The sequence below is a fragment of the Sardina pilchardus genome, chromosome 12 (assembly GCF_963854185.1).
Source record: "Sardina pilchardus chromosome 12, fSarPil1.1, whole genome shotgun sequence".
Lineage (NCBI taxonomy): Eukaryota > Metazoa > Chordata > Actinopteri > Clupeiformes > Clupeidae > Sardina > Sardina pilchardus.
Window position 1 is genome coordinate 21,118,171 of NC_085005.1, and position 13,447 is coordinate 21,131,617.

General features: G+C 43.3%; 2 protein-coding genes across 3 annotated transcripts; one reads left to right on the forward strand and one right to left on the reverse strand.

Moving 5' to 3' along the window:
* Positions 1–1,398: 1,398 nt before the first annotated feature.
* Positions 1,399–4,086, reverse strand: LOC134097512 (UDP-glucuronosyltransferase 2C1-like). Of its 2 annotated transcripts, none has more exons than XM_062550383.1 (2): positions 3,666–3,778; positions 1,399–3,228 (listed from the first exon to the last, which is right to left on the reverse strand). In XM_062550383.1, the coding sequence occupies exons 1-2, from the start codon at positions 3,704–3,706 to the stop codon at positions 1,647–1,649; spliced, it is 1,623 nt and encodes a 540-aa protein (XP_062406367.1). In that variant the 5' UTR covers positions 3,707–3,778; the 3' UTR covers positions 1,399–1,646. The 2 variants fall into 2 exon arrangements, with proteins under 2 accessions (XP_062406367.1, XP_062406368.1); XM_062550384.1 differs by lacking the exon at positions 3,666–3,778 and adding an exon at positions 3,929–4,086 and having other exon boundaries at positions 1,400–3,228.
* LOC134097390 (angiomotin-like 2a) lies at positions 3,820–11,642 on the forward strand. The gene is made up of 10 exons (XM_062550272.1): positions 3,820–4,014; positions 6,417–6,820; positions 7,558–7,777; positions 7,884–8,028; positions 8,213–8,302; positions 8,673–8,973; positions 9,071–9,115; positions 9,305–9,429; positions 9,528–9,803; positions 10,252–11,642. Exons 2-10 carry the CDS (start codon positions 6,423–6,425, stop codon positions 10,338–10,340), a joined length of 1,689 nt encoding a protein of 562 aa, XP_062406256.1. The 5' UTR covers positions 3,820–4,014; positions 6,417–6,422; the 3' UTR covers positions 10,341–11,642.
* The last annotated feature ends 1,805 nt before the right edge of the window (positions 11,643–13,447 follow it).

Consider the following 13,447-nt stretch of genomic DNA (forward strand, 5'->3'; position numbering starts at 1 on the left):
TAATTCTGCATAATTCTGGCATAAGAAAACGGAAAGCCCTCTCTGTTGCCCCCACACCTCCTGCTACTTTACAAAAACATTATTCAACCCACTCTGCTGTACTGCTCCCCCTGGTCTACAATGCTGCAAAAACAATCTCACTACAATCCCACAGATTGCCTCCATCAATCTCCCCACACCCAGCGTATCAGACATGAATGACACAGCCATCCGGCCACAGATACAGAGCACTGAACTGGACTGAAGCCTGTTTCAAAAAAAGAGTTTTGTCCCCACCCGCCATGCAGTGCTGAACAGGCTGTAACGCTGCTGCCACCACCACCTCAGTTGCTTTGTAGCTTTCATTTTGTGATGTGTCCATGTGGGTGTCTTAATGTGATGTGTGTTTGGTGTTCAATAAGGATGGGATAACAGCATTAATATGTGTGGATGAGATGTATGCCACATGGGTGGATATAGGCTGTGTTACATGTTTGCTGTGCTATGGAACATGAAAGGAAAATGTGTGTAAATGATTATCCCTATGGGACAATAAAGACTGGCAATCTATCTATCTATCTATCTATCTATCTACTGTAACTATCTATCTTTATTCCGAGTGCTATGTAGACTGTAGTATGGAAGACCGATGGAGACTGGGGAGGTGGTTTGCCCCATATGCGTGACCTATGGCATGGTAGTCTATTAGGGTGCACACACACTGGGCATAGTTCACTTGTGCCGTGCCCAGTGTGAGAAGGCCCATAAATCTAATACTATACTGTGCCAGAGTCCACCTCCTCAAGCAGACCCTCACTGACACCGAAGGTACAGCAGAACCCAAGTCAGTTTTTATTTATATATTTGTATGGCATATTCAGGAGCTGCCCATTTCCCAGTTACTATTATAGTTTTATGGCTTTTATTTTGTATATTATGCAACTGAAGAATAATATATTTTATTTAGATTTACCACAGATAGGCTAAGTCTATAATATTTGTTTTTGTTTACATATACGGTAATGAGAAAAAGTTCAGTTAACATTTTAAGTAAACAATCCAATATAAACTACCAGCTTGCATGCTGCTTGTGATGCTTTGACCTTTCTCAGAGCAAATAAAGGGAGTTTATATATTCTGACAATGTGTTCACTGAAGAAGACATAGCCATGTGCAGGAATGAGGATGCAATGTAGTATCATAATAATCAAATAGATCGTGTGGAAGTTTAAGATTCACTAAAATATATTTAAAATATATTATTTCCCACTCCATGGGTTTAGTTCTTAGTTCATCATGACCAAATACAGACTACTACTAACTTTTAATATTTGTTTTATTGTTTTATTTAACACAGACACATCTGTTCATGCACATGCACAAACACACACACAAACACACACACACACACACACACACACACAGTATTCTGTTCCCTGTAGCGTAGTGTGTTGCCTTACTGTCTCTATATGTTGTATGTTTTATTTTCTGCTCTCAAGTTCAAAATAATAACTTCAATCAATCATTGTACGAAATGTTTCCTGTGTGGGTTTTTGTACATTTGTATCTGTATATAACCTATGGCAAAACTTAATAAAAAAAAAAAGAAAAGAAAAGAAAAAGAAGTAGACATGTTTTATCGTGCAGCCCTGAAGGAACATACAGTATTATTCAGATTTGACCTTCTTTTTGAATAAAACTGAGAGGCATTTTTTGATTGCCAGGAACATGATCAAAAGTACGAGCAACACAGCCACAAGCAGAGTCAGCATGACGTCTACAGAATAATAAGCGATCCAGGACATCCTGAAGGACTGAGTGCGCAGGTGAGGAGCTCCTCCGTGCCTCATGACGAACTCGATCCAGAAAACGGCGTGGTCCAGAGGCTTCATGGGCTGGTCATGGTGGATCCTGGAGAGCCTCTGCATGTTCTCCCTGTAGGACGGCTCATAGAGCACCTCCTCTAGCGCCTCCTTAAACACAGCTCTGTCTAGAGTGCAAATGTCTACTACCTTAGCGGTTCCTCTTGCCTCCATTTTGAAAATATTATCAGGCTGATCCAGGATTAGGGGCAGGCCTACTATTGGGACACCATGGTAGATTGCCTCTTGGACACCATTGGTGCCCCCATGGGCTACAAACACTTTAGTCTTTGGATGTCCCAACAGGTCATTTTGGGGCATCCAGCTCACCAATAAGGTGTTGTTGCCAAGAGTCGAGGGCTTGGTACCCTCATATCTCCAGATGACTTTTTGCGGAAGCTGAGCAAAAGCTGCAGCAATGTTCTCCGTAGTATCACTCGGAAGCTCCCCAAACAAAGTTCCAAGGGACATGACGATGACCCCATGCTCCCCTGAGCTTTGGACAAACTCTTCCAGGTCAGCAGGAAGTGGTTTAGCAGGCTTGCATTGGAAGCCACTCATGTAGATCACATTAGGCATAGTTGGGCGTGGAAACTCGAATGTGAAGTCATTCCTCATGAGCCAGATATCAGCATCCTGAAACAGGGAGAAGTAGTCGACGTCGGGGCCAAAAAAAGTTTTACAAAACGGCGTGTAGTGAAAATAAACCATCATTGGCCATTGAATAGAGCCCACTGTCCAAGCCAGCACATTCTGAAGTCTCTGGTAGAAAGTCATGTTGTCCGTCAGTTCCGTTCTTGGGTAGGGGACATATGACAGAGGGGAGGGAGCAATAGCATAATGGGCCTCTCCGTGGACTGTCCATCTCACGTTTAACACCAATGGAAGATCAAGACGTCGTGCCAAAAAGACTCCACTACCCATGGCTGGATCAGTCAGGACAACATCAAACTTGGCATCTTCAAGCGATTTCATGAGAGCCTCGTCTTGAAACATCATTGCCAACATCTCGCAAGCTTGCCTATGCATTTCTGAGAACTGGCTAAATAATTCTAACTCGAACATCAAACGACTCCAGAACTTTTGTTCTCTCCGTATCTCCAGCAGTCTCTTCACAAAGGTGCTGAAGAACTCCTCATCAAAGCCTCCAGCGGAGGGGATAGTAATGGCCTTGTAATGGGGAGACTCCTCTTTAATGTACCAGCTGTCTGAGGGTCGCACTATGGTGATGTTGTGACCTCGAGAGTGAAGCTCTTCAATGATGACTTTCATGTTCACCCAGTGGCTGCCATCTACCGGGAACACCAGAACTTTACCCCCAGAACTCATGGACAGAGTGACCAACAGCACCAAGGCTGTCCAGGTAATGTAATGCATCTTAACCAATCTGAAAGAAAAGAACACTGTGTGTCACTGGTAATATTGCTAAACTTCCCTGATTTAAACGAGACCAGTTTCTGTGACTAATGAGGATTGACAGATTTATGCAAATATAACTTAAGTTAACTTAAGACCTAAGTTGTTGTGTTAAACCAGCTTGTTGTTGTGTCAAACTGTTTGTTATGAATGAATGAATGAATGACTGAAGCCTTTATTGCCCCGAAGGAAATTTGTCTTGCACGCAAGGGAGACAAACTGAACATTTTATAGCACAGACAACATTGTACTGCCTCTATCAGGTCATATAACTATCGAAGGCATCAAAAATGTTTGCTGTTCAGTCTTCTGTCAATCTCGTTTGAGCTGTTTGAATGCATATGCTATATAAATACATTTTTAAAACACCCAAAGAGATATCCAGGATTCACTAAGTAGAACACTCACCTGGCAGAGGACAAGAGTAATTCAGGGTCGACTGCAGTCATATAAACAGAAGAAAACCTTGCAACATACACTGAATAAGCCACTCCCAGTTATGCCATGATCTCTGGACCTTACGGTGGAAAACACAGCCAAAGTTCTCTGTGCATGCCGCTGGAGTAGACTGTCAGCGCACTGGTGTCTGTAAGGGCATGTAGCCTACTGCATTTCTATGGTACACTGGTGTCTGTAAAGGCATATGTACTGCGTTTCTATGGTATACTTACCCAGTCCAAGTCTGAGGTCAGCTGAAGGAATTTCCGGCACTATGAAGATACCGCCCGAGCAGACGATTTAACTACGATGAACTACAGTATGTGTCATTTTGTCCACACCGACAAACTCTGCGGACTGGTGTGCACAGAAACATTCCCACAGAATGTGCAGAGGGGTGGGATTGTGTAATGACCACCAGGGAAACAAAGGTCTGCCTGCTCCGCAGTGGTGGATTCACATGGGCAGGATGTAATTTGATACCTAAGGCCAAGGCAAGGCCAGAAATGTGCAGATTATCTAAACTAGCAGCATACTGTTCCATGAAAAACATTTTAGACAGAGATGAGATATGCACTGTAAATAAGTATTATTTAGTATTTAGGTAGAGATGTTTATCGTTCAATTCAGATGTAAAAACAGATTTGCCTGATGTACTTTTTATGGCAATATGACGTCGAAGTCATTACCAAGATGGTCGCCAAGTGGTGGGAGTGTCCTATAAGGACGTTGGTCACTGTTAATCTTTGATTTACAATGTTTGCTGAATTCCATGCATTCCATACATGAAAACCCAGGACTGTGCACATATTATCACAGTGACCTGAAGCTTCTGAAGTTTCAGGGAGAGCTGTACTACAGTACCTGTCCATACTGGAGCCTTGATTTCCATGCCCCCCTCCTTCCTCACCACCACCACAACCATCGTCTCTCCAGTGCTGCTATAGGCCAGGGATACTCAATAGGCGGACTCCGGTCCGGATCCGGACCCAAACGTAGTGACATCCGGACCGAGCAAAAAAGATTTTATTATTATTATTATTATTTTTTCCATAGTGATCCAAGCGAGATTTCATTGGGTTGAGATTTCTACCTGTGTTTCCCGTCACTCATCTATTATAGCTCGCACCCAATCCTAATGTCATATCAGTGGTTGAATAGCCTAGTATAGGCTGTAGCCTGGAAAATCCAGACCCTGGTATTCTTTCAGATTAAGGGTCTGGCCACAAATAATGTAATGGCCCAACTCGAGGGGCAGCACCAAGCACTATCTCATACTGCATATATGAGCATATATATACCCGCCTATATCAGACACACCGATGCGATTGGTTTCCCCCCAATGCATCATTGCTCATTGCCAGAGTATCTTGCAGACACAATTCAAATTGTGCTCTCGCGAGAACTCTGAATTTCCAGGGTATATATCCAGCTAATACCAGGCTTTGCAGGGTTGACACATTCCAAGAACTGGATGGGTCCGGGCCTGCGCCAAAGACTTCTCATTCTTTTAAGTGTGTTGTTCAGAGGGCTTTGTCAAATCCATTGTGAATTAAAATCTTTGAAGGCTACGCAACAAAACCCTTCAAACTTTTTTCAAACTATTTTTTTTACCCCAAACTGCACTCTGTTCACTCCAACCATGTTTTCAATAACATGTTGACTGATCACCTCTGCTCTGTGATAAACCTGTTTGCAGCAGTCTGCATAGCTGTGTTCCAGCTCAGCTGTGTATAGTGGAGCAGGCAACTCCCTCACATGGATCCCATCTCTCGTTCTTTGGTAGCCCATCAATAAGCAGTCAATAACATGTCACATGTCCGTTAGCGCCATCACATATGCCAGGCTCATCTGCAGATGCCCTCATCAAGGGTGACGCTCGCTCTTCAGATGCCCATACACTCTCTCAGAGCACACCAATAACAAATTCATCAAATGCAAAAGTTCATATGGATATTTATTTGAGGCATTTTCCAACGACTGAATTTTGCCAGCAAACTAAGGCTGCAGTTCTAACTAAGTGAGTTTGTGGATCCGACCAGCAGGTAAGGTTCTAACCAGATGTGGAGGCAACTGTAGTTCTGATTGTTCTGAAAGTTGAATTTTGTATTTTCTTTCCATCACTTTCAGTTTGTTCAGTTTGTTGAGTGAGACTGTGATGATGTCAGTGCTTCTCTGAAATGAACTTATGATATAATGAACATTATCACAGAAAGAACCACTTTACTGGTTTCAAGTGGTAAATGTAATCGGAATACTTCATCTAATTGATATTCCGTCAATGTGCTCATTGTTCCATGACATGTATGCACTAGCATATTACTGTGTATGTCGGTTCTTAAGGGAATGATGGCGATATAATGACAACGATGGAAGGTTTTCAGCACACCTACTCTACTTCCCTCCAGTCTGTCATGTACTGTATTAAGCCTGCCACTTGCCAGATGAGTGGTTGTATTTAGTTCTGATTAGTTCTAGATTTAAATGCGAATGTACAGATCAATTTGGGTTTAGTTCAGAGTTTTCAGAGCCTGGGCTGCCTATAAAGACTGTTTTTCTTTTTTTTTTTTTATCACAGAATGGGCAATTAGCGGTCGTGTGCAAATGATTGCTGAATGTGACACTGTTTTACTACCTCTTAGGATGAGTCTGTGATATTTCCAGTCAGAAGAATGGAAATGGTCAAGTAAAAATATGCTCTAAATCTAAACATTTCGCCAGGGGTAAATGAATCCTTCTGGCCATTTCACCAACCCAGTGCATCATGGGAGCCCTGGTGGTGGAGGTCTGCCAAGCTCCGGGATGGGAAATGGCAGCCTTCACTCATCAATGGAGAGTGTGGCGGCGGAGGATTCGCCCCCCCCAGCCCTCTCTGCCAGACAGGACCCCCCTGGACAGGAGCATCCTGCCGCCGAGCCCCTCCCCCGCAACAGCAAAACGCAGTGGGAGGGAGCCTGTCACCATGGAGACTGCCTCGGCAACCGCCTCCAGCTCATGTCTCTGGTCCAGTGCCGGGTCATGACTTCTGCCACTAAGGGTCTCAGGGAAGACCACTCCCCCTTCCCATCAGCCCCGGCAGTGTTCCACGCCCATCAGCACATCCCTGAGTTCCACCAGTGCAACAGGCATGTACACATGGCAGAATTGGTGTGTGTGTGTGTGTGTGTGTGTGTGTGTGTGTTTCTGTGTTTGTCATGATTATACAATATTTTGTGGATTCTGTTTTTGTGTGTGTGTAGACAAGGTATCTATGCAAATCTATGTGTGTGATTCAGGCTTTGTGCTTGTGTTTTTTGTACGTTTGTTTCTCTATGTGTGTGTGTGTGTGTGTGTTCATGTGTGCATGAGAAAGCCTTTGCGTTTGCTTGTCTTCTGTCTCATAAACAACCAGAGGTGAATTCAGTGTATTAGTATGATCTTGAGCAAACTTCAGCTCAGTTTAGCTTCAGCTCAGGCCCAGATATTAAAGGTTTTGCTTGTGATGTTTTGGTCACATGATTCTTTGTTAACAGAGAAAATGACAGATGTGAGTTAATAGCAATAATGCCACTCAAAGTATAGTCTACTGTGTGCAACTATGCTTGCTTTAGAGGGGGTGTTATGTCTGGAGAGCGTAACATAGCCACGGTGCTGTAGGAATCAAGCTGAATTGAATTGGGTCTTACAATAGCCTAATAATAATAATAATAATAATAATAATAGTAATAATATATCTATTTGTATAGCACCTTTCATACACAGAATGCAGCTCAAAGTGCTTTACATTTGGAACATGTAACAAAATAGTAAAAAAGAATCAGTGATTTGTTCTTATTGCTGTGGCCATTTATGATTCTAATGGGTTTTTGGGTCATCTTGACAGGTATGACCCCCCTGGCCTTTCCTCCAAAGCCCACTTTCTGCCCCCCGTGCCCCCGGCGATGCGCCCCATGGTGCCCCCATCTGTGGCCGTGTCTGGGCCCGCCGGGGGCTGGGAGCCTGCCGTGCCCCGCCATGGCCAGATGGAGGTGCTGTTTTGGGAAAACGAGAGGCTGAAGCGGGAGCTGGACACCCAGCAGGATATCAGCTTCAGGATACAGAAAGTCAGTGTACACACACACACACACAATCACACGCACACACACACACACACACACACACACACACACACACACACACACACAGGTAATACCAGTGTGTTTCTGGCAGCTTGAGCAGGAGCTGAGGCGTATTTCTGGCGCGTATAGTCAGCTGATCCAGACCTGTGCTGACAGAGAAGCTGAAGAAAACCAGCAGAGGGAGCAGTTACTAGAGGAGATCAAGAGACTGCAACAGCTCAACATTGACCTACAAGGTACACACACACACACACACACACACACACACACACCAACAAAGGAGACTGCAGCAGCACAACACTACCTAAGATGACACACACACACACACACTTACACATGAATAGACACACATACAAGAACAACACTGCAGGAAGGTAGTCTGAGTCGTGCTGTTTTACGATTGGTGGTTTTCTTTGACAGACAGATTAGAGGAAACCAGTCGACAGGCTGTTGAGGAGGTGGAGATTGCAGACCGACACCAACATCAGATGATGGCCCTCATCACACAGAGTGAGCTCACACACACACACACACGCATAACCTAGATGTACCGCATAGTGGTACAAAGTTTGTGATGTCTTTTTAGTTGATTTCTTTTTTTTTTCTCCCCATAATTACTGTGTTCATGTTGCTGTGACATGTGCGTTGGTCATTGCTCCCACTCATTGCGTTTCTTGTTTTTTTTTTTTTTTAAACCTTTAACATCAACTCCTGTCCAGGGACTAGAGATGTAAATTAGCCTTGTGGCTTAAATCTGGCTCAATTATATATTGTGCATTGTCACTGTCATATAAACATAAATAAATAAATATGCCATAATGATCCCTCACTTCAAACAGTCATGTTGTTGTACCGCTTTGCGGCTGTGCGTTGTGTCCAGACGAGCTGCAGCAGCAGGAGCAGGCCTGTCTGCAGCGTCACCTGCGGCAGCTGCGCGTGCGCTGGCACGAGCTGCGCGTGCACGCCTTTGCGGCGGAGCGGGCCCTGGGCGCCTCGGAGCGCCGCGCCGGCGAGCTGCGCAGGGAGCTGCGGACGCAGCAGGCCTGCGCGCACACCGCCCAGCAGCTGCAGGGGGCGCTCTCGCGTCTGCAGGACGCCTGCGCGCGCAGGGAGGAGCTGGACACGGAGCTGCGAGCGCAGCTGCAGCAGCAGCAGCTCAGACACACAGAGCAGTCTGACAGGTAAAACTGCACCTCACCTGAGACTGATACACACTTTACAGGTAGACTCACCTGGGTCCATCGCTCACCTGTCTTCTTTCTTATTGTCAAAACTCAGCAGCTCTCTCACAAATGACCAGCCAGACCCAGATATGGAGAGCAGGTAAGTGTGTGTATGCATTCAAGAGTGTGTGTGTGTGTGTGTGTATGTGTATGTGTAAACATGCGTAATTCATGCACGTGTGTGTGTGTGTGTGTATATATGTGTGTGTGTGTGTGTGTGTGTGTGTGTGTGTGTGTTTGTGTATGTGTAAACATGCATAATTCATGCATGTGTGTGTGTGTGTGTTAGGCTGGCTGTGATGACCGCTCTAGTTCATCAGAAGGATGAAGTAATCCGCCACCTTCAACAGAGACTCCGAGAGGCTCTGAAGAGTGTTGCCGACAGCAAACACAGTCAATCCATATTGAGCACAGGTAATAACACACACACACACACACACACACACACACTGGCCTGGAATCTGAGTAGTCTACAGGTCCGCCAGCTCATTCACATGCTGCCTTGTGTGTAGAAGCAGAGACCCCTGAATCAGAGGAGCAGCGAGCCCAGTGTTCGTCATCCACTCTCTCCAGCCCTCAGCCCACGACTGCAGCAGCCAGCAGCCACCACCAGACCCAGGCCCTCACTACAGCCAGCAGCCACCACCAGACCCAGGCCCTCACTACAGCCAGCAGCCACCACCAGACCCAGGCCCTCACTACAGCCAGCAGCTCCAGTTGCCATCTCAGTGTGGCACCCAGTACCTCCAACCCTGTGCCCTGTACCAGTCCAGAGCAGGCCAGTGTAGGTGAGAGGTTAACAATGTAATCATAAACAGATGTACCCATTACACACACACACACACACACACACACACATACTGTATATACAGACACACAGACACAGACACAGACACACACACACACACACACACACATACGTTTCTTGGTGTTTTAAGCCCCCAATGTTGTCTTCAAGGCAGCGCTGCCTGGAAGGTGCTAGGGTTAGGCATGGGTTAAGGTTAGGGTTAGGATTAGGTTTAGGTTTAGGATTAGGATTAGGTGCCTTTAAAGTGACGATGACAGCAATGCCTGGAAGACGATGTTGGGTGCTTAAAATTGAAACACACACACACACACACACACACTCACACACACTTCATCAGTACCTTCAAATTCCTAAAACTCCACTCCACTGAAGCACCTTTATGTGTTTGTCTGTTTGTTTGTTTATTTGTTTGTTTGTTTTGTCCTTAGACTGTGTGAAGCAACTGACTGCCAGACCTCCCGAGCGCCTGGAGGGGCTGGACGGCTTGGAGGTGGAGGCAGTGGAGGTGTTCATATGAGGATCAGACTCCAACACGGAGGGGTTTAGGACTAACCCTCTAACCTTGAACCTAGACTTAATTCTTAGATCATTAGGTCTCCACCACAGAACAGTTTAGGACTAACCCTCTATCCTTGATTCTAGTCTTGATTCTGAGATCATTAAGTCTCCAATTCAGAAGAGTTTAGGACTAACTTTAACCTTAATCCAAGTCTTAAATCCAATTCTGATTTTAAAGTGATCAATAGGCTAATGACTTACAAAGATGTTTATGAATTTTAAACCAAATTATACTTTTAAGAAATCCCACATCCTTATTACTATAGTTATACTATAATATTACAATATTGTGAATTGTTCCATTATGAAAAGATGTGATACAGCATTTCATTCTACAAAATACAAGGTCATCATTAAATGGGGTCAATATGGTTTAACAGTGAGAGGAGGCTTTAACAAACATAGGCAACTTGTGCATTATAATGCCTCACACTTTAGTAATTACTTACATAATTGCCATCCATAAATGATTGTACAAATATCTACTGTACTATATGTATAATAACATATTGGTGAAATGTTTGAAATGACCTTTTTTGTTCAATATCTTAAAAGCCTGATTCATGTCTCATACACTGCACGGACAGACATACAGAGAGAGAGAGAGAGAGAGAGACAGTCACACACACACACACACACACACACACACACACAGTCCATTGATTTATGGGGTGGTAGAATAACACTCATGATAAGTACCCCGAAGGCAGAATTGAATTCACTGAACGTGTCCTCGTGACTAGACACACACACACACACACACACACACACACACACACACACACACACACACACACACACACACACACACACACACACACACACACACACACACACACACACACACACACACACACACACACACACACACACACACACACACACACACACACACACACACACACACACACACAATTATAAAAATGATTTGCCCAAGTAATTGTCAATATCAATATGCCCTGCACTTCTACTCTACAAATCTATTTTACATCTGTCCAACAGCTAAATCATTCTACAGTTACAAATATCTTATACAGCTACAAATTAATGTTCTACTAAATGCACAAAGCTCTGATTCTTTTGCACAACCTTGGGGATCAAAATGTCTCTTTGTATTGTATGTGTGTATCATACCATAACTGAATTATTTGCAAGAGTAGAAGTAATTCACACATGTTTTTATTTTTATGTATCGATTTTTTTTTCACTCTTAATTGTGTACATTTCTGTAATTTAATGTTTTATGGTTTGTATGTATAAGTGTTTGTAGGCCTATGTGTACTGCATGTAACTTGCAGTTGTGCTGTTGATTAAAATAATAATAATAATAATTAAAAATGTTGAATGCAATCAAACAGTGTAAATAAACAGAACAGATAAACAAAATGTAATGGATGTAAAGTAACTTAATGAATCTATGGAAATGTAAATAGCTGAATCCAAGACATGCATTATAACAATTAGATATGATGATCTCACACATAATTCTAACATGACTGATTAGATAGGACAACTTATAACATGGATGATAATAACTACCCTCTGATCCCAAAATCAGTTAGAGGTAAACAATGCATCAGAGGAAAAGTAAATTAGATGTACCGCAAAGAAAATATGACCGCCGCTCAGTCGTCCTGAACATTCTCTCTGCAAAAATAAATCACAGTAGAGTTATTTGTAATTATGGAATGACACAGGAAAAAAGACTTACATGATGGCAGCTTCAAGACATTTCCTGTGTGACAAAGCTAAACAGTCGCAGTATTCAGGTATGATTTTGGTCCATTCTTTCTTCTCCGTCGCTTTGGTACATTTCTCAGATCCGAATTGAAATTCTCCAAACTACGGTACTTGTTCAATCTTAACATCACAGTGTCACTTGTGCACATCAAAAATGCAGTTTCTCATTTCCTTTGAACAAGCTGTAAATGCTTCGGCACATCCATGCAAATGATTATGTACTATTGTCTGCTGTTTTATAGCCTACATTATCAGTTGCTTATGTCATTGTCCTGCTGGATGGTCTAGCCATATCTCATCCTCATCATCCTGGTGGGTGGCAAGATTCTCTCGGAACAAATAACTCCATTCATCATTCCTTCAGCTGAAGTCTGCTGAAAAACAGCCCCACACCATGATATCTCCACCTCCAAACCTCACTGTTGGTATGATTTGGGGGTGATGCCATTTCTCCTCCAAATGTGGTGTGTATGACATCCAAAAAATTCAAACTATTTCATATATAGGCTTGTCCAAATGTTGTGCAGAAAACTTGTGTAGCGGGATGTTATTGCACTTTTTTCATATAGGCCTACTGGAAATGTTTGGATTTCTTATATGTGTGGATTAAGTAAACCATGAGTTTCCCAACTAAACAATCCTACTTTTTAATGGAAAGCTGCTGACTCCTAAAATCAATGACAAAAACAGACAAAGTTATAAATAACCTCTTTGTCACATGCATTTGGCCCTTAAAGGTAAGTGTCAGTGATCGTATGCAATTTCAAGCCCATAAATATATATTTTTTGTCACATTTAGTGAACATCCTCTCACTACTAAATGCCCGTCGCGTGAGTTCACGTCCCTGGAGTTATCTCAGGCTCCGAAAACTATAACCCAAACAAAAACAAAATTGAGTTTGAGAAGAGTTGAGTTTCTCTGAATACTGTCTGAAGGGAGGGGTGAATTTACCTCTCTGATGTGTTTTGTTTGGTCCTTGTTGAAAATATAGTGTATGTTTTAGACAAAAGAAATTTAAATATAAGCAAACTTGATTTCATGCGCTATCTGACAGTGCCTTAAGTCTCCATGTCCATAGCACTCCACCAGGGGTCAGTAGAACTGTATCGGCCTGCAAACTCCTGCATAACTGTTCAACAGTGAAAAATGATTGGTTCAAACTTTCCCTTACTGAAATAGGCTTCTGCCAAACACCTCATATTTTCACATGCAAATTAGGTTTCTGGCAAACAGTTGCGGTTAACTTGGCAATGTTGCATCAAATTTGTAGCATGCAAATTGGGATATTCACTGGAAGTTTGCCATTATTGGCCAAGTCTGGTGGC